General features: G+C 52.8%; 1 protein-coding gene across 1 annotated transcript; it reads left to right on the top strand.

Annotated features, from left to right (window-relative positions):
• Positions 1-12917: 12917 nt before the first annotated feature.
• CTRU02_200491 (polyketide synthase) lies at positions 12918-19667 on the top strand (the record flags this gene model as incomplete). Its single annotated transcript, XM_036718499.1, has 4 exons — positions 12918-13210; positions 13307-13598; positions 13654-19566; positions 19623-19667. The coding sequence occupies 4 exons, from the start codon at positions 12918-12920 to the stop codon at positions 19665-19667; spliced, it is 6543 nt and encodes a 2180-aa protein (XP_036589499.1).
• Between the last annotated feature and the right edge of the window lie 244 nt (positions 19668-19911).

The raw sequence follows: 19911 nt of genomic DNA on the forward strand, positions 1-19911 counted from the left end.
AAAACGAGACCTGTCCCCCAGCGGTTTAAAAACGCAACTATCTTCACTTCCTTAATATTTCATATCCTGAATGAGTCTCCCTGCCATTCTTGTACATAGTACACCATGATGCCATGTGGATATGCGAAAAACCAACAACAACATTTTTATTGTATTTCTTCTTTTTCCTTTGTCAAGAAAGAACAGGGCCTTTCCGGGCGGAGTAATGTATAATCCATCAATAACTCCGTGCCGGAGCGTATGTGGTAGATTGGCATATATCTCTTTCTTATTGTAGATGGTGACGAGGTATGTATAGGTAGATATATACAGCCGGCAGTAATGAGAAATGTGGTTGGATCTCAACTTATTTGTGTTGTTGCCTATTCATTTGTGAGGAAATGTACTTGCTTTGTGTGGGTGTGAGAAAATGAGTCGTGCTGTTGGCATATTTAAAACTGTTTGGAAACGATATGAAATCGAACCTCACCGAGTTCCCATCGCTCATATTCAAGAAGTCGGTTATATCGTCCGTCATTTGACGCAGTTCACAATCTCACGATAACACAATGAAATGATCTCACTTCTGAGGATATTTGAAACCCAACAATAAATGAGATGAAGACACAACAATTCCGGCTTGAGGAAAAGAAAAAAAAAATATCGGAATGAAAACCATCATCATACCCGATGTGAGATAAATCAGGGCATTCCGAATAGCTTTCATCCCTCACATCGTTCTCCGCCAGTTTTGTTCATGACACTATATGAAATTTTTCTTTTAGGAAAAAAAAAAAAACACTATGAGATCAACGATAGTAAATGAGCCTCTTCTTACTCAGGGCAATACAAAAAAAGGGAACACGATGAGACAAGGCGTGGCGACTTCGGGTTTATCCGCGCAGCCTCGCCTGTCTCGGCACTTGCCGTCACGTCACTCATCCCCCAAAAGCAAGCCAGCTTCGCGCGCGTATATTCCCAGAACATAATAATGAGAGGATGACATCAAAGGAGGAACAAAGAAGAAGAAGAAAAAAAATAACATTAGCAGAATGAAGAAGCCAAGCCTTGAAAAAACGTAGAAACGCGACCTGGAGAGCAGAAGAGAGTGGATGACAAGCCTCATCGCGAATCCTCTGCGCTCTGTCCGGTACACGTTCATGCTTGATCATATTTGTGCCGACGGAGCGGGAACAACTCACACACACACACACACACACACACACACTCCAACAGTCATCGTCTCATGAAAACCGAATGAAAATGACGGGAAGGGAACGAACACACACAAGGGACTCGGGAAAGCGGCACTGTTCTTCCCCACGCCGCGATGGACGGAAAAGAAGATTGGGGAACAAGGACAGGATGATGACGTGTAATTCCTCATGCGAGTGCCTCCGTTTCGGGAGAGGGGGTTCAAGAACGGGTTTGTTCACCCCCAAGTTTCCCTTCCTCCCCCCGCCTGTTGCAGTTTTTAAAAATAAAAATAAAAACCCGAAACAGGTTTGTAGACGGAGCGCGGGCAAGGAGCGCAGGATGGGCTTAGATGAGGCGCGCGGAAGGGAGGAAAAGGGGAAAGCTCGGATGAACACACAACCACACACAAAGAAAACAGTTTATCCATGGGTCCAGACTTCATGATGGTCTATTTTTTGACATTTGTCACATTTCTTGATCGACAGGATGCTTGCCTGTGGGTGCCGGGAGGATTGCTGCGCGAGACGGCGGGTATTTGTCGTAGTTTCTGACTGCTCATGTCGAGAGTATTTTGCTCGTGCGGACGGGCAGTGATGCCGTATTAGTTTGACGCCTTCATCCGAGGCAGACGAGCGGAGTAGTTTAGCGCCGTGACAGATATAATCAAGAGACGCCCAGTAGAGTTGTGTAGGGGTCTGAAATGCTTTGAGAGAAGCTATTTTCGGAGACTTGATCGTGACGGGAGCTGTTCTATTGGTGATCGTCTGGGGAGGGGACGCGTCGTTGGGCGGCATTGAAACCGTAGCATGGAGTCGGATGTGAATCCTCCCGCCAGAATTCTGACAGGAAGCGGCTGGAAATAGGCAGGACGTGATGCTGCCCCGTTCTCAAGACGCTTGGAGCGCATGAGGCGCGGGGAGGTGGTTGACGCCGGGGCTGAGCAGCGGCGTGGGGCAGAACTGGGTTCCGCCTACAGATATTCGAGGATCATGAGAGAAATGGCATCGTCGTGACTCGTATCAGGGGCATCATTAGCTGTTTGAGGTTCCATGGCTGTTGGAGGAGAGTTGAGAGAAGGATCAAGTAACGGACGAGGTAAGCGGAACTTGGGGAGGGGAAGACGAAAGGAGCAAACACACGATATTTCGAGTAGAGCTGAGAAGGGAAGAACCGAAAAGTTGGAATATTCGCCACTCCGTCACTCGTTATATACCCTCGCCTTAAACAGAAGAGGGACGGGAGCAAGCTGAAAGCCAGTGCAACCGCACCGTGACCTGCATTCTCTGGAACCTCCCCTGCTTCTCATTGTATGCGTGTGCGGACGTGTGCTGTTTCTGCTGTGACAGTCACCGCATTCCGGCTTTCCAAAAACCAGTAGAATCAGTAGGGAAGGCCAAAAAAAAGCAGGGGGACGAGGAGAGAAGGATGCAGGATCAGAAATAAATACGGTGTTGTGTAAGACTGTACGGATAAATAAGACAGCAGACCACCCTGAGGCCCAAGGTGAATAGAGTGTGCGCTAGGGAAGCAAGCGGTGCTAAAGGAAGAAGAACCATAAGACAGTGACTAGAATTCAAGAGTGGCAGAGGCCAGCCGTTTGTCTGACTTTGTGGGACACGACCGCAGAACGTAGACCGTAGCGCAAGAGCGGACGCCCAGTCGTCACATCACGCACCTCTCCATCACGGCTTTTCCGCGCCGTGGCGGTAGGAGAGGCTTGTGAATGGACGGATGCGAAGAAAGATTGGAGCGGTGATGGTTTTTGCAACCGGGGATGAATGCATCCTTCGGGAGGAGAGCAATCAGAGATGAGGAGGAAGGATCCAGCTGCTGCCGCCGGGGAACGAGCAAGGCGAGTAAAGCGGCTGCGGAGGTGCGAGGTAATCGGCCGTGGCAGGAGATAGTCTTCATTTAGACCGCCACGAATGCTAAGATGTGTTGTCGTCTACGTTCAGTCTAGATTATCAAAAAAGTCTCTCCGTGGTTGTCTCTTTTGGTGCCACTATCTGTCGGAGACAACGACAACATGAGCTCCAGATTGCTTCAGTCAACCATTCCTTTTTCCTCGGCATTCAAAAAAGAAGCTGTGAGATAACACTAGAGCAACATGTCACTCGTAACTCCTCCCCTGCAAATCTAATACTGTCTTCGCCACTGACCTAAACCATCATCCAGATGCAGGTGTGGTGGGATGAACGACGGGGAGACGGGATGCTAGCGGAACCCGTTGAGGAACCCGTTCGAAGAAGAAAAGATGCCGGTGGAGCTGAAGATGACGAATTACAAACCTCACGATACTCTGGATATCCATTCACGGACAGAGGCCTGGGTGGAGGGGGCGTGCAAGACGGACAAGAGACGATCTGGCTTGTAACCATATTTTACTGGATACCAAAGACGATCTCAGATAAGTCCCACTGCTGTTTGGCTCTGTTTCATTGTTTGCTCTCCCATGGTTCTGGGAACAAGAAGTCAAACCGGGGAGGCAGCCCAGCATCAGAAACCTGTGCAGGTTGATAGGAAGAAGGAAACGGTATTGACCCAGCCAGTCGGACGCTCAGTAACCTTCTTCCTTCTTCAGCCAGTAAGGAGCTTCAAAAGCAAGCAGGGAAAAAGTAGAGAGGCGTAAGACATGTGCGGGCACTTGTGTCAGAATATGTACGCCTCGGGAATGGCTGAGCTGTGCAACCTCTTAGCGTCGAGGGGGCGTTCACGGAGAACGGACGTCCTGCGTTCATGATTATGCTGATAAGGAGTGTCTTCATGAGAGGAAACGGATTATTCAGCTCACCATTTGGACTTCGGTCCAAAAGATTGAGCAGCGGTGGATCAAGTGTCAGCGTTTGCATTCACAATCCCGGGGGGACGGGCAGCCGGGAAGACCAAGAAGAAGGGACGGCTTGCGTAAGCCCACGGCACCAATGTTTCCAGGCATTTGGCGGAGGAACTGTCATATTGATGGAAATAATGCTATTAATGCTATTCTAGTATGTAGTTTCGACAAATCGTGGCAAAAGGACCAAGCAGTGGCTACGTCTGAGACTCTTGTGTACTTTCCAAGACGCACGCAGCTCGGGCGTTAGCCTCAATACAATTCTACAATCTTCTAGAGCCACCATTCAGCCCATCTCATGATTATTGAGGTCAAGATTGAAGGACAGAACAGAGCGAGCCGTTGTGTCCGAGATAAACTCCGAGCCGAGCGGCTCTAGTAGAGCCTCCAGCCTGGGCTCGGTGGTCTTGTCATCTCATCCAGACCAGTCTTGCGGATAGACGCTGTCTTGACGCAGCTCGGTGCCATTCCGTAAGGCGCCGACAAGGCGGGAAGGGTTCTGATTAAGTTGGATCTGGCAGACGCCAAGATGACTACACATAGGGGCGTGTGATGTTGAAAGCGGAGAGGATGAAGTGAAGCTTCTTAATTCACTCGCACTTGGGCGTGAAGGCTGAATCCACGGTAAGGGATCAGAGACAGAGGTTGAAGCTGTTCAAAGTCTTTGACGCCCGAAGTTCAGTCTGGCATAAGCCAGCCAAGGCCCGATGTTAAGGCGGCTGGACAGGGCATTGCCCGATATTCAGATGGTGCTTGATGGTTTGTGCAGACGCCTGCCGATGAGACTGAAAATTTGCGCCTAAATTAGGACGCGGACCTACAAGATGCTCTCTATCAGGCCCACACGGGCAAGAGCGCGTCCACAGCCGCTGAGACACCAGAGATGCGACAGAAGCGGAATAGAACGGACGATAAATGTTGACAGACACCCGAGTCTTACAACAAAGTACGGTTAGGGCTGATGAAGAAATCGATAGCAGTATAGTATCGCTTATAAGCGCCAAATCCGGAACTCGACGTCTCGGCCGAGGAGGCAGAAAATGCAGCTATTCCATGCTGTCATACGGCCACTTGTTCGGAATGTCCGCTTCAGATGCGAGAAGACAAGCCCCGAAAGATACAGATGCGGCGTGTCATCTCGGGCACGGCGCCAAGAATTGATTGTGGCAGGAGACATGTTCCATTGGAATTTTCCGAGTTTTTGTCATGAGGGTCTAGTTGATATTAGCTATGTCTGAAAAACCAGGGGATCTCCAAGAAATACAGGGTAGTATCCTTGAGTATTGGGTAAGACTGGGGCGTCGAAGAAACAAATGGTTCCCAGCGCGATGGTTCGCCTTCGAGAGGCCATTCAAAATGCCGGGCCGAAAGACCTGGGGTACGGTAGACCATTAGCAATTCCCGACCAAAACGACTTCATGTCTCGGAAATACGAGATTCAATCAGATAGAGTACCGCTATACCAATTTCGACTGAATCCTGACGGACAAATGCCTCGCCAAGAACACAAAGATGCTATCCTGGACCGAAAGTGTGCAGTATGCAGTGTTATGGTCTCTGTATCAGGCCGGATGGTCAAGCAAAGAGATATGTTCTCTCGAACTGTGAAGTATGAGCTGCAGCCGGAAGCAGAAGACACAAGGAGAGGAGATATTATGAATCTAGCATTAGTTGATTGGCTTCTATTTCGAGGGGCACGCTAGACGCGGAGGAAGCTGGTTCTCGGGATGCGGTTTTCCTCCTTGGCAAGTACGAGAAAACTGTCTCGACTAGACCAGAAGGAGGTCGGGGTCAGAGCCCTTTAGGAAACCCGATGAAGCGTGTGGAAATCAGTCGGTGATGAGATTTGAGCGTCAGGGTGGGACAGATGGATGTCTGCGTTATCGACAGAGGATACGGCGCCACGGCACGGAACGTAGCATCAAAATGGAACATCGGCGACCATGTCGTTGGCATCATCAGAAGAACTTCTACCCTGCGGACCCCCTAAGCAGTGAGACCGGAAAGGGCGGCTGTCAATAACCTCGTGGCAACACACTCCACCCCTAAGGAAGATCCACTGACAAGATGAGCCCCCTGGGATGTAACGTGTTGAAAGTCGTACAGAGGCGTCATCAATTCTGGTAGTTTAAAGTATACAGGAAAAATATGCCTAGGTTTCCGCTCCTTCGATGCAGAGCCGCGGTGATGCTTGGCTGATGGTCTCTTAGATATGCAGGCTTCGGTACGTGAGATCCAAGGGAGGGGCATTGGCTTGGCCAGGATACGCCTATCGACATCACCATTGTGCCTTTCGGATTAAATGATAGGGGAATTACCAGTCAATGGTAGGGCCCCGCTGAGATTGCTAGCTGAACTTAGGCGCGCTAGGTTGACGAAGCAAGGCACGCTATGCAGGCGTGGTCGGACGTCCGATGGCACTACTGAGAAGCGAGTGGCTTCTCGGCTGGGCAACTCGAGGCCGAAGTTCAATTCAGTTCGCTCTGAACACCTACCTGGGTACAGGTATGCGCGCTTCTGGGACCGCCAACTCGAATATGCTGGAGCAGCGGCTACAAACCTTGCACTCGTTAAACGTTCAAGTTGGGTTCATCACCGCAATAACGGGTGCGTAAGGTGTTGGCCCTGGGACGGGAGCGCAACGTTGGACCAAAACCGGGGGTTGAAAGCACCATGCCAGACCGGAAGTTCGTGCTCGTCGCAACGACAATCCGTACTCGGACTTGGAGACATGAAGAGTCGTGCCGTGTTCCAACTGGACCCTTGAGGGATAGCATCCCGATGACAAAGTCAAGACGGCTGCGGTAAACCGAGTTTTGATTGGTGGACGATCAAGGCTGAGACTGGAGGGCAGCACCTTGTTGCACACCTTCTTGTTGGAGGGTGAGATGACGTTAGAGTGTGTATCACCTACACCTACTCGTACCCGCCTTGGTGTTCCCTTTTGGCAACAAGGTGGTTTGAATTTGACGGCGGCACCGAGAGGAAGGATGATAAAAAATAAGCCTATTGTGGAATGCGATCGACTGACACCACTTCCGTTCGGTCTATACAAGGCTCTACCAGGCTGGCCTAGAGGGATGGAGGCAGCATGAGATGACAGCGTGCCGATTCCGAGTGTCCACCTTGGAGAATATTTGAGCTTTCTGATGCGGCGTGGCCATTTACCTGGGATAACGACCGGTCGGCACGAAGACATGGAGTCATCATCCGGACTTGAGTTGTGATGAGCGGCGTGCCGGCACTAAGCTAGATTACTATCCATCGCGAGGCCATGCACCGACGATCAAGCCAAGCCATCGCATCTATTTCTGTGAAGGACTAGGCCTGCAAAGCTCTTTTTTGTTGTCTGCTAGCCATTAGTTGCGTTTTGTTTTGTTTCGTTTAGGGGACCGTTGAAATCATCAATGTTGGTGTCTGGCCAAAAAAGAAAAAAGTGCACAGGCTAGCTAGAGCAAGAAGAGCTTCTTCTGTAGCTACCGTTGCATGATGAGGGGGTGGAATTGGGGCGTGGTTAATGGTCATGTTTCTGTAAAGATTCAATCCGCACACCTCCACTTCAGGAGGAACAAATACAAAGTGAAAATAAGTAAATAAAAAAAATAAAGGGAGTAGGAGGCAAGCTGGGCAAGGTGAAGGTGAGAGAGACTGTATGGGACGGGATAGACCTTGTCCGGCGTAGGGGCCTTGCATAAGGCCATTGGGCGCTCCAACACACTAACATACAGGAGAGGTAGAGGGGTTTGAAATGTACTGTAAGCCACTGTAACCGACCACTGAGGTTGCGGTTCCTGGTAGCCAAGGGCAACGGGAAAGGATGTGACGGAGCGCCCTCGGGCATTGAAAAACTGCTAAGGTTTGGTGGTAAGGTACCACTACTGGTAGAAAAGTTCGCCAGTCCAACCGCCCGTGGTTAGTTATGTTCCGGCTAGCAAAAAAAACACCTCGGGACATTACTGACAGGCTCACCGGCGATTTTGCCATTGGTTCACCTGCGACAAGACGACGCTAGAAGCTCCTGTTATCTTTTCACGTCCACCGCCCCGAGAAGGCATTTCAGTCCAGCGCCAGGTCTCATATTTCCAGCCTGCTTACAAACGGCGGTATGGGAGGCCATATCCTCTTTTTCTTTTTGGTTTCATCCATATCAGGCTTCAGACAACCAACGATTTACATCCGATATCTAACTTTGTGCCGGCTTTCCGGGTAGCCTGAGCAGGTACTGATAGTGGTGGTGTGTTGGTCAGCAAGACTGCGATCGAAGCGAGCTGCGCTCAAAATGGAGCTAGTCTCTGTAGAAATCGGTCCTGCACCCATTGAGATGCATATGTTTTGTAACTCAGCAGCCCAGCGGCCGCCCTATGATCATCCTAAACGATGATACTATGCCGTCGCTCGCTTAGGCAAAACACCTACTGCGTCTTCGACGTGGAGATCGCCGGTCATAGTCTCCCGCGGCCGAGGCAACGTACGGCCCGCCGTGAGCCATCCCAAATACGGGCTTCCATAGAAATCACTACCGCCTCAGACATCAGTCGAACTACATCTTGGTAGACAGCGGTACGCTGAAGGTCGTTGTGCCCTGGGAGCCTAATGAGATGTGAGGCAGTAGCGCGGTGGGCTTGGCCCTGCACAACAGGGCCATCTGTCCGCAAAGGCTCACCTGAAAGTCGGTCGTTACGACGAATTGACGCACATCCCCCATGCTTGCAATGACCTTTATGGACATATGTCCTGACATCAGTGCTATGGATCACCTGCAAGACGCGCTCTCCGCTGCATCCGCTGTCCGCAGCCGGAATACGAGTTAACAGGGAATACTGCATCGAAAATGGGTTTCATTTCCCCGTGTGTCCATGACCAAGGGACAGAAGCCAGATGATGAGATGAATGGTGAGCGGAGGAGCAAGTAGACAGCATGCATCAAATGTTTGGTGAGGTGTAATGATCGACTAGGGGCACGCCCTTTTTTTTTTACTCTGTAAACATGGGGTAACGTGAATAACCCCTTACCCCGGCGATTGAGGGGGGAATGCATTTGTGGAGTGATCCAGGCAAAAATACAGAGTTGAAAGTTCAGCGTCAAGTTGGAAGTTGAGCGGATTGCGTAGGAAGCGGAGGAAGAAGGAAGGACGGATAAAGTCTACTTGGTGAGGCAAGCATGAGCTGTTCCAATTGCTATCCGTCTCAGCGCCTAAAAACCTTCTTGATATTGCGAAGGAGAATTTGGGATCGGAGGACGAATCACAAAGCTGCCAAGTGCCGTGCAGCGCCGCAGACCGCAGACTGCAGCTTGTGTTGGTATGGTTCTGCTGGTTTACATGGCTTTGCTATTCAATCCTGGGTCTTGGGGTTCTTGGACATGACCAAGGTAAGGTACAAAAGTATGGAAATGCGTAAACATGATCGTTGCATTAGGGCTCCGGGTGGCGGGACAGGCAAGCTTTGATGCCTTTGGTCGTGGCCATTGCCGTCGGACCGTCTACTAGGGGACTCCGCGTAAGGCTCTCAGAAGTTCTGGAAGAAAAGAAAGCGTCGTCGGCGTCGGCAGGTCGCTGTGCACGAATAAGGTGCTTGGGGGATCACAAAGCAGAGCCGAGGGCCCAAGAAAGAGGGTGTGAGGATGAGAGGGGCGAATGCGACGCCTGTTCAGTCAGTGTGTCGTCCTTGCCATCAAAGTGCGTCTGCACGGCGCCCATGTTAGGCGCAGTACGGCCTTCGGATGAAAAGTCGATTGCCATCTTGGAGGTGCGTGGACGGTGCATGTTGGTGGCATCGGCGGGCAATGGATGTTTGACTAGTCGTCTTGGTTCGACGAAGGTGTGCTCGACAAGAGGAGAAGGGGGGAAAGGGGTGTGTCTTTGGCGGAGTGTCTGTTCTGCATCCTGCTCGTCGACATCGTCTAGAGTTGTTCCTGGTGGGGCGTATCGTGCATTGGGGAAAGGCAAGCAGTTAGATCGCGCGTGTTTCCGGTGAAGTTGTTCGTCCCTGCCTCGCCATAGGCTAGGCCTGGGCGAGGACACCGGAGTGGACACGGCCAGCCTTGTCTGGTGAACGAGTCGAACCATAGGCCCAAGAGGTAGGCCGTGTCATACAACGGAGAGCATAGGTATAGCATAGCATGGCCATGGCGTGACGCGGTGTGCAAGAGCGAACAGAGGAACGATATGATCTACGCCGCACCACAATTAGCTTGGCAAGGCTCCAGATAATAGGAATAAGCGCAAAAGAGAAACAGAACCAGGCGTAGCCCCTTGCCTGGGTACCTTACTCTAAAGGGCTTAGGGAGGGGAGGGGAGGAAAGAGTCCTGTGCTGCTGCTAGCCGCCAAGAGGACTAGCCTGACCTATGTATGGAAGTGCCTTGCTTTAGACCATCTGTTCAGTTGTTAGTGGTCTCGAGGCCAAATCCATGCCAATGTACTAACATCTGCATCTTTGCTGCCGCTAGACCGCCGGCGGTGGGAAGGGGGAATTGAAGAGGGATGGATGAGATGGAGTCTGCCCGGAAAATCCATGGCCCGCATCGCGCCGCTCCTGTATTCTGATGCTCTGGCGGGCTTAGTGGCAACTTACCAAAGGTACCAGGGCAGATAGACAGGCAGGGCACGTGCTAGGTCTTTCTCCTTTACTTTCCGCTTGGTGCCTCGCCTTAGCTCCTTCTTCACTCACTAAATATGACCTTTCCTACCGTCCATGCCCTGCAGATGCACCTGAAGAAAGGAGGAGGAAGATGGGGAACGCGGTCCCCACTGCGGTATCCTTACCAAGATTCTGAGCCTTGAGAATCCACTTTCCCACTGAGGCAAGTACATGGAAGGAAGTACCGGATCCACTATGCAAGCCGCCTTCCAATACGGATTCACCCCTGACAGGCACGGCTGAAGTACGTACCTTCATACCGCCCTCTAGTGTAGAGCGACCCTAGTAGTAACATTTGTCCTTGCCGTGGCCCGAGACCCATAATTCTAATCTGAGGGGAGAAGGGAAGCAACCCAGTGGTGGAAAGTGAGGGCAGGATTGACTGAGCCGCAGCCCACACCAGCCCCAAATTTGTCCGACGGCGCCAATCCCGTTGTCTATTATCCGACGTCCAACCAACAATATTCTGTCATCCCGACCTCAGGTGTGGGAACATGACAACGTCAATATGCATTCAACAAGCCATCTTCCGAATCCTGCTGTTGTCTCCTTTTTTTTTTTTTTTCTTTCTCCTTTCCATATTGATATCTTGTTTTTGTTTTTTTTTAAACGCCAGAATCATGATTCTCAATTGGTTCTAAGCAGGCTAAGGGGGGAAAAACAAAAGAGGGGGGGCGTGGGGTGTGTCGGTTTGATTTCTATCTCTGGGTTCATCTCGCTTTGGCAATGTCCTTGGGGATGTCCGTCGGACAAAGCGTTGACCATCGCCCACCCCCACAGCCGCGACCTTCTTCCATCCCGCAACCCGGATCACCCTGTTTGTTCCTCTTCATCTTGTTGGCCTCCTGGTTAATGTTTAGGAATCAAACAGGCTTGCTGACCCGAATCCCCCTGGTGGCCAGGTGGGGATCTCAGGTCGCCCGCTGTCTGAGGTCGAAGGTCGCCCGTTGCCCATCGCAGCACAGCTCGTATTTACGGAGTTTCACTCGACCGTTTTTGCTGGTGCGGTGTACTTCTGTGCTGCGTCGTCGTGTTTCGCATCTCCATCTTACTTACCCTCTTCAGTACTTTCGTCACGCTTCCCACACCCAAGCTCCAGGTGGCCCGGTCTCGATTGTCCCGCCCCCATCTGCCGCCGGTGTTACGGCCAGACTGAGGCCTTTCGAGAAACATCGAGAGCACTCTCTACTGCCTTGAACCCAGCAACAGCCCACTGCCGCCATCAATCAAGCTTACCTTAATCACACTTTCGTCTTCTCAGACCCGTTTCACCCCAATCGATCATCCTCTGGCTGGTAACGCCTCGGAGATCGACCCTTCTTTCCACTCAAATGCCTTAATGGGACTCGAAACCAATCCTGATGGGTGGCTTGTCGTATACGCTGCTTCGCCCTTCTACCATACCTGCCGAATTCAGGCCACGGGTGCGGGCTATCTGTGTTTGTTAGACTGGTGGTCCTGGGCAATTTGCTTATGGCATCACGTCATGTCCAAATCAGTTAGCCTTGACGTACCTCACGGACATGGCCAGTCACTGCTTACTTCCAAGCACAGTCCTAGATGCGTGCTGTCATGGACCCCGATACCTGTGTAAACGTCCGTAATCTACACACCTGTCCTCCCTCGCTGTCCTGGGTGTGTGGGATCGTGAGTGCCTAGGAGATATGGGGGAAAACTTAGTGAGCAGAGCCGTGTGTTGTACCTTGCTCCGCTCTAGTCGCCGTCCTGCGGCGTATTTTTGGTCGTTTTTCTGTCTGTCCGCTTGCTCGCACTCACCACAGCACAGAGGAACTGGCGCAAGGAAGCCCGTGTGGCGGCCCCGATCGATTGCCCTGAACCAATGGGCCATGACCGATGCGGCAAGACAGTGAAAATCATCCATCAGCTTTCGGTCACCGAAGAAGCTCAGGGCCGGGCAGACGCTATCCACCCCAGGCAGGAAAAGGATGGGCCAAGTGGGCAGGAAGGGAAGGGGTGCAAGGGGGCGTGCGCCTACATGGGACGTCTTCCACGCACCCCCTTCTCTCACTCCCTCTACCCAGCAAGTGTTCCATGTTGCAATACCGCTATCCATCAGCCATGACATTGACAGCTGGGTTGATTATTTCGGGAAGAGGCCCGTTGCTGGCTTTGGTGTGCACACCCATCATCGAGCCCATCTCAATCATATAAGTTCAGGACTCGCTCCCGGCATCCTCACATCCAGTTCTTGTTGGGACACCGGAACCTCATCACCTTTAAGGAAATCTATGTCGACAACCTTTCAAGATGGCCGACAAGATGTCTTATCTCCTCTTCGGAGACCAGTCACTTGATACCCATGGATTTCTCGCCGAGTTCTGCCGCCAAGGAAATCCGAGCACCCTTGCGAAGACGTTCCTCGAGCAGGCTGGCCAGGCTTTGAGGGAGGAGATCGAAAGTTTGGGGAAGTTGGAACGGTCGAAGCTCCCCATGTTCATGACCCTCCGCCAGCTGAACGAACGATACCACGCCCAGAGCATCAAGCACCCAGGCATCGACAGCGCTCTGCTTTGCATTACCCAACTGGCTCACTACATTGAGTACGTCGCCGCCAAACACGAATTTGCCCTCCCCCATCTTCTATCAAGCAACGTGAGAGAAGGATCATGAGGTACCAGTCACTAACATGTCCATAGCCGCGCTGAAAAGGAGCCTCAAGATGCTTGCCTTCATGACCATACTTTCTTCATGGGTCTTTGCACGGGGCTTTTCGCCGCCGCTGCCATCGCCTCGACCCCCTCAGTCTCTACCTTGATACCCCTTGCCGTCCAGGTAGTCCTCATGGCCTTCAGAACTGGCTCCCACGTCGGTTCGTTGGCTGAGAGACTCAGCCCGCCGGTCGGTCAATCTGAACCCTGGACACATATCCTTCCTGGCCTGAAGGAATCCGATGCCAAAGAGGCACTCACTAATTTCCATGAATCTAATGTATGGTTTACACAGTCTTTTCAATTTCTCATAAGATGACTAACCCCATGTACAGTACATTCCCGTCGCCAGCCAAGCATACGTTAGCGCTGTGTCGGCATCAAGTCTGGCGATCTCCGGACCGCCAGCTACTCTGAAGGCTCTCGATGACCAGAACGTCTTCGGCGTCAAGTCGACGGCGATCCCGGTCTACGGTCCCTACCACGCAGCCCATCTTCACGGCACCGCCGATGTCGAGAAGATCCTCCGCCTCAACGACCCCGAGGTCGCTGAGATCTTGGCCAAGACCAAGCCCCGCTCTGCCATTATGTCTGGTACCAAGGGCATCTGGTTCGCCGAGACCGACACCAAGTCTCTGCTCCAGGCTGTTGCTCATGAGTGCCTTGTCGACGTCCTTCAGTTCCAGAAGGGCATCGAGGGCTGCATCGAGACTGCTCGCGATTTCGAGGGATCAACATGCCTCGTGATCCCCTTCGGCCCCACGCACAACGCCGAGACTCTCTCCAAGGTTATTCAAGACCGCACACAACTTGATGTCATTGTCCGCCCTGGACCCAAGATCACGAGGGAGAGCTACACCTCCAAGATTGGCAACCACGGTTCCAACGGCAAGTGCAAGCTTGCCATCGTTGGTATGGCCGGTCGTTTCCCCGACGCTGCCAGCCACGAGAAGCTGTGGGAGCTTCTCTCCAAGGGTCTTGACGTCCACAGAGTCGTCCCTGCTGACCGTTTCCCCGTTGCCACCCATTACGACATCACTGGAAAGGCTGTCAACACCAGTCACACCCAGTATGGATGCTGGATTGAGAACCCCGGTTACTTCGACCCCAGGTTCTTCAATATGTCTCCCCGTGAGGCCTTCCAGACCGATCCCATGCAGCGTATGGCTCTGACTACCGCCTACGAGGCTCTCGAGATGTGCGGTTATGTCCCCAACCGAACTCCCTCCACGAGACTGGACCGCATTGGTACTTTCTACGGCCAGACTTCTGACGATTGGCGTGAAATCAACGCCGCCCAGGAAGTCGACACCTACTACATCACTGGTGGTGTCCGCGCTTTCGGCCCCGGTCGTATCAACTACCACTTCGGCTTCAGCGGCCCCAGTCTGAACATTGACACGGCCTGCTCTTCCAGTGCTGCTGCCCTCAACGTTGCCTGCAACTCTCTGTGGCAGAAGGACTGCGATACCGCCATTGTTGGTGGTCTGTCTTGCATGACGAACCCGGACATTTTCGCCGGTCTTAGTCGTGGACAGTTCTTATCCAAGACTGGACCCTGTGCAACCTTCGACAACGGTGCTGATGGCTACTGCCGTGCCGATGGCTGCGCTTCCGTCATTGTCAAGCGCCTCGACGATGCCATCGCAGACAAGGACAATGTTCTTGCTGTCATTTTGGGTACTGCCACCAACCACTCTGCCGATGCCATCTCCATCACCCACCCTCACGGCCCTACCCAATCCATCCTGTCGAGCTCTATCCTCGACGATGCTGGTGTCGACCCCCTTGATGTTGACTACGTCGAGATGCACGGTACCGGTACCCAGGCCGGTGACGGTACTGAGATGGTTTCCGTCACCAACGTCTTCGCTCCTGCTGATCGCAAGAGACCTGCTGACCGCCCTCTGTACCTTGGTGCTATCAAGTCCAACGTTGGCCACGGAGAGGCTGCTTCGGGTGTTACCGCCCTTTGCAAGGTCTTGATGATGATGCAAAAGAACGCCATCCCGCCCCACGTCGGTATCAAGAAGGAGATCAACAAAACCTTCCCCAAGGATCTTTCGGAGCGCAATGTCAACATTGCCTTCCACCTGACCCCCTTCAAGAGGAGAGACGGCAAGCCCAGACGTATCTTTGTCAACAACTTCAGTGCCGCTGGTGGTAACACTGGCCTTCTGCTTGAGGATGCCCCGCACCTACAGCCCGCTGAGGTCGACCCTCGCAATGTCCAGGTCGTCACCGTCACTGGAAAGTCTAAGGCTGCTATGATCCGCAACGCTGAGAGACTTGTTGCTTGGATGGAGCAGAACCCTCAGACTCCCCTGTCGCACGTGGCCTACACCACCACTGCTCGTCGCATTCAGCACTACTGGCGCATGAACGTGGCAGCTTCCGACTTGCCTGATGCCCAGCGTCTCATCAAGGATAGACTCAAGGAGAACTTCACCCCCATCTCCACCCAGCAGCCCAAGGTTGCCTTCATGTTCACCGGCCAGGGCTCCCACTATGCCGGTCTCGGCAAAGACTTGTACGCGAACTATCGCGTGTTCCGTGAGAGCATTGATGAGTTCAACCAGCTCGCTCAGATTCACGGCTTCCCCAGCTTCCTGCCTTTGATTGACGGCAGTGAGCCTGATGTCTCCAAGCTGTCCCCTGTCATCGTTCAACTTGGTCTCTGCTGCTTTGAGATGGCTCTCGCCCGCCTTTGGGCTTCCTGGGGCATCCGCGCTGGTGCTGTCATGGGTCACTCCCTCGGAGAGTACGCTGCTCTCAATGCTGCTGGTGTCCTATCTGCCAGTGACACCATCTACCTTGTTGGAGCTCGCGCTCAGCTTCTTGTTCAGAAGTGCACCGCTGGTACCCACGCCATGCTCGCTGTGACTGGCTCCGTCGACGCTGTGATGGAGGCTCTTGGCTCCGAGGCCGAGTCTGTCAATGTCGCCTGCATCAACGGCCCCCGCGAGACCGTTCTCAGCGGTGCTTCTGCCAAGATCAGCGAGATCTCCTCGCACCTTGGCGCTGCTGGCTTCAAATGCACCCAGCTCAAGGTGCCCTTCGCCTTCCACTCTGCTCAGGTCGATGCCATTCTCGATGATTTCGAGACTCTCGCTCGTTCTGTGAGCTTCGAGGTGCCTCAGATCCCCATCATCTCTCCCCTCCTTGGAAAGATTGTTGAGAATGAGCCCATCAACGCTGCCTACCTCCGCAACCACGCTCGTGACGCAGTTAACTTCCTCGGCGGCCTCGTCCACGCGCAGCAGTCTGGTACCATTGACGAGAAGACTGTCTTCCTTGAGATCGGCCCCCACCCCGTCCTGGCCAACTTTGTCAAGTCTTCTTTCGGCATTAGCTCTGTGGCTGTTCCCACTCTCCGCCGCAACGAGTCTACCTACAAGGTTCTCAGCAACACCCTGTGCACTCTGCACACTGCTGGCCTCAACCTGGATTGGGATGAGTTCCACCGTGACTTCAGCGATTGCACTCGCCTTCTCGATATTCCTACCTACTCCTTCGACGAGAAGAACTACTGGCTTCAGTACACCGGTGACTGGTGTCTCACCAAGAACCGCGGCCCTGCGGCTGTCAAGGCTCCACTGGAGATTGAGGCGCCCAAGCCCAAGCTCTCTACTACCTCCGTTCACGGCATCACCAACGAGGATATTAAGGGAGATATCGCCATCATTGAAACTGAGACCAACCTTTCTCGTCCTGACACCCGACCACTCGTCGAGGGCCACTTATGCAATGGAGCTCCTCTGTGCCCTTCCACCCTCTATGCCGACATGGCGATGACCATTGCGGACTACGCGTACAAGACGCTCCGCCCTGGCACTGAGAACATTGGTTTGAACGTCGCTAACGTCGAGGTTCCCAAGACTCTCATCTTCGACGAGAAGCTTGATGCTCACATCCTCCGCACCACCGTCACTGCAAATGCCGCTCTTGGCTATGCCGATGTCAGCTTCCACACTGGCGAGGGATCCAAGAAGGTTGAGCACGCGCACTGCAAGGTTGTTTACGGAAGCACTGAGCAGTGGGCTGATGAGTTCGAGCGCGTCAACTACCTTATCAAGGGCCGTGTTGATGCTCTTGAAGAGGCTGAGCGACAAGGCAAGGCTTCCAAGATTGGTCGTGGCTTGGCTTACAAGCTCTTCACCTCTCTGGTCGATTATGACCGCAAGTACCAGGGTATGGAAGAAGTTATCTTGGACAGCAAGACTTGCGAGGCTACTGCCAAGGTCACTTTCCAGACTACTGAGAAGGATGGTGACTTCTTCTTCAACCCTTACTGGATTGACAGCTGTTGTCACATCTCTGGCTTCATCATCAACGGCACCGATGCTGTTGACTCTCGCGAACAGGTCTACATTTCTCACGGCTGGGGATCTCTCAGGTTCACCGAGAAGCTTGACGCCAAGAAGTCTTACCGCTCTTACATCCGCATGCAGCCTGTCAAGGGCACTAAGATGATGGCCGGTGATGCTTACGTCTTCGACGGAGATCGTATCGTCGGTGTTGCTGGCGATGTCAAGTTCGCTGCCATCCCCCGCAAGGTTCTGAACATGGTTCTGCCTCCTCGCGGACGTGCCGCCGCCGGTGTTGCTGCCGCTCCTGCCGCCCCGGCCAAGGCTGCTCCTGTCAAGGCTGCTTCCAAGGAGAAGACTACCAAGGAGAAGGGTACCAAGCAAGTTACTGCCAACAACCTCAAGGCTGTCAACGCCAAGCTTGCCAAGCGATCCGTTGTTCAAGATGTCTTTGACATCTTGGCTAAGGAAGTCGGCGTTACCCACGACGAACTAGCTGATAACATTGCCTTCACTGACTTGGGTTGTGACTCCTTGATGGCTCTGACAGTTTCTGGCAGAATGCGTGAGGAGCTCGACATTGACATCGACTCCCACGCTTTTGTTGAGCACCCAACGATCGGTGCCTTCAAGGTTTTCCTCGCCCAATTCGAGACTCCTGGTCGCAAGGACAGCTACGTCCAGGATTCTGGCGACTCTAGCGGCTCAGTCTCTGAGACCCCTGAGCTTGAATCTGACTCGAACGTGACCACCCCTTACGAGGAGAGCGACCGGTCGGTCAAGGGTGACGCCGATGAGGAGGAGGCTTGTGATGACCTTCAAAGCATTCTTCGCGAGACCATCGCTACCGAGATGGGTGTTGAAGTCGATGAGATTGTCGCAGCTCCTGACCTGGCCGCCCTTGGCATGGACTCGCTCATGAGCTTGTCTATTCTCGGTACCCTCCGTGAGAAGTCGGGCATGGACATTCCCAATGATCTGTTCGTCACCAACCCCTCTCTCCTGGATGTTGAAAAGGCTCTGGGTGTTGGCCCGAAGCCAAAGCCTGCGCCTGCACCCAAGCCGGCGAAGGCTGCCCCCACTTCTCGCCGCGAGAAGGTTGAGCCTACGAAGGAGATCAACACTCACCCCGGCAACACCACCGCTTCCATCACTAAACCTCCCCCGCCCAAGAAGATTATTGACAACTACCCCCACCGCAAGGCTACTTCCATCCTCCTTCAGGGCAGCACCCGCACCGCTACCAAGAACTTGTGGATGGTTCCCGACGGCTCCGGATGTGCTACCTCTTACACGGAGATTAGCCAAATCTCACCCGCTTGGGCTGTCTGGGGTCTCTTCTCCCCCTTCATGAAGACTCCCGAGGAGTACAATTGCGGTGTCTACGGCATGGCTTCCAAGTTCATCGAAGCCATGAAGGCCAGACAAGCCAAAGGCCCCTACTCCTTGGCGGGTTGGTCTGCGGGTGGTGTCATTGCCTACGAGATCGTTAACCAGCTCACCAAGGCTGGCGAGACCGTCGACAACCTCATCATCATTGACGCTCCCTGCCCTATCACCATTGAGCCTCTTCCCCGCAGCCTCCACGCCTGGTTCGCTTCCATCGGTCTTCTAGGTGAGGGTGATGACGAGAGTGCCAAGAAGATCCCATCCTGGCTCCTTCCTCATTTCGCCGCAAGTGTCACTGCCCTTAGCAACTACACTGCGGAGCCCATCCCCAAGGAGAAGTGTCCCAACGTCATGGCCATCTGGTGCGAGGACGGTGTCTGCCATCTCCCTACTGACCCTCGCCCGGATCCCTACCCCACGGGTCATGCCCTCTTCCTTCTTGACAACAGGACGGACTTTGGTCCCAACCGCTGGGACGAGTACCTGGACATTAACAAGTTCAGAACCAGACACATGCCTGGTAACCATTTCTCCATGATGCATGGCGACTACGTAAGTCTTTATAACCCCTCACAACCTTGATAACCACTAGCTAACACCTTGTTAAGGCCAAACAGCTTGGTACTTTTATTCGCGAAGCAGTCTGCGAGTAAGGAAACCACATTAGCGGAATGCATATGAGCACACGCATTGCAGGTTATAGAAGGGACACAGGACATTACATGATATGCGAGCATGGATATGACTTCTTTTATTTTCATCTCTATATCTCCTTATTTTTTTTTTTCCTTATTTCTTGTCATCATTTTTTTCTCTTTTCAACCTTGTTTTAACATTGATATCCGCTCCCTGTACAAGTGCGACATCATACAAACACGAATCATTCCTTATTTATGG

The sequence above is a fragment of the Colletotrichum truncatum genome, assembly GCF_014235925.2.
Source record: "Colletotrichum truncatum strain CMES1059 chromosome Unknown Contig_0001, whole genome shotgun sequence".
Classification (NCBI taxonomy): Eukaryota; Fungi; Ascomycota; class Sordariomycetes; order Glomerellales; family Glomerellaceae; genus Colletotrichum; species Colletotrichum truncatum.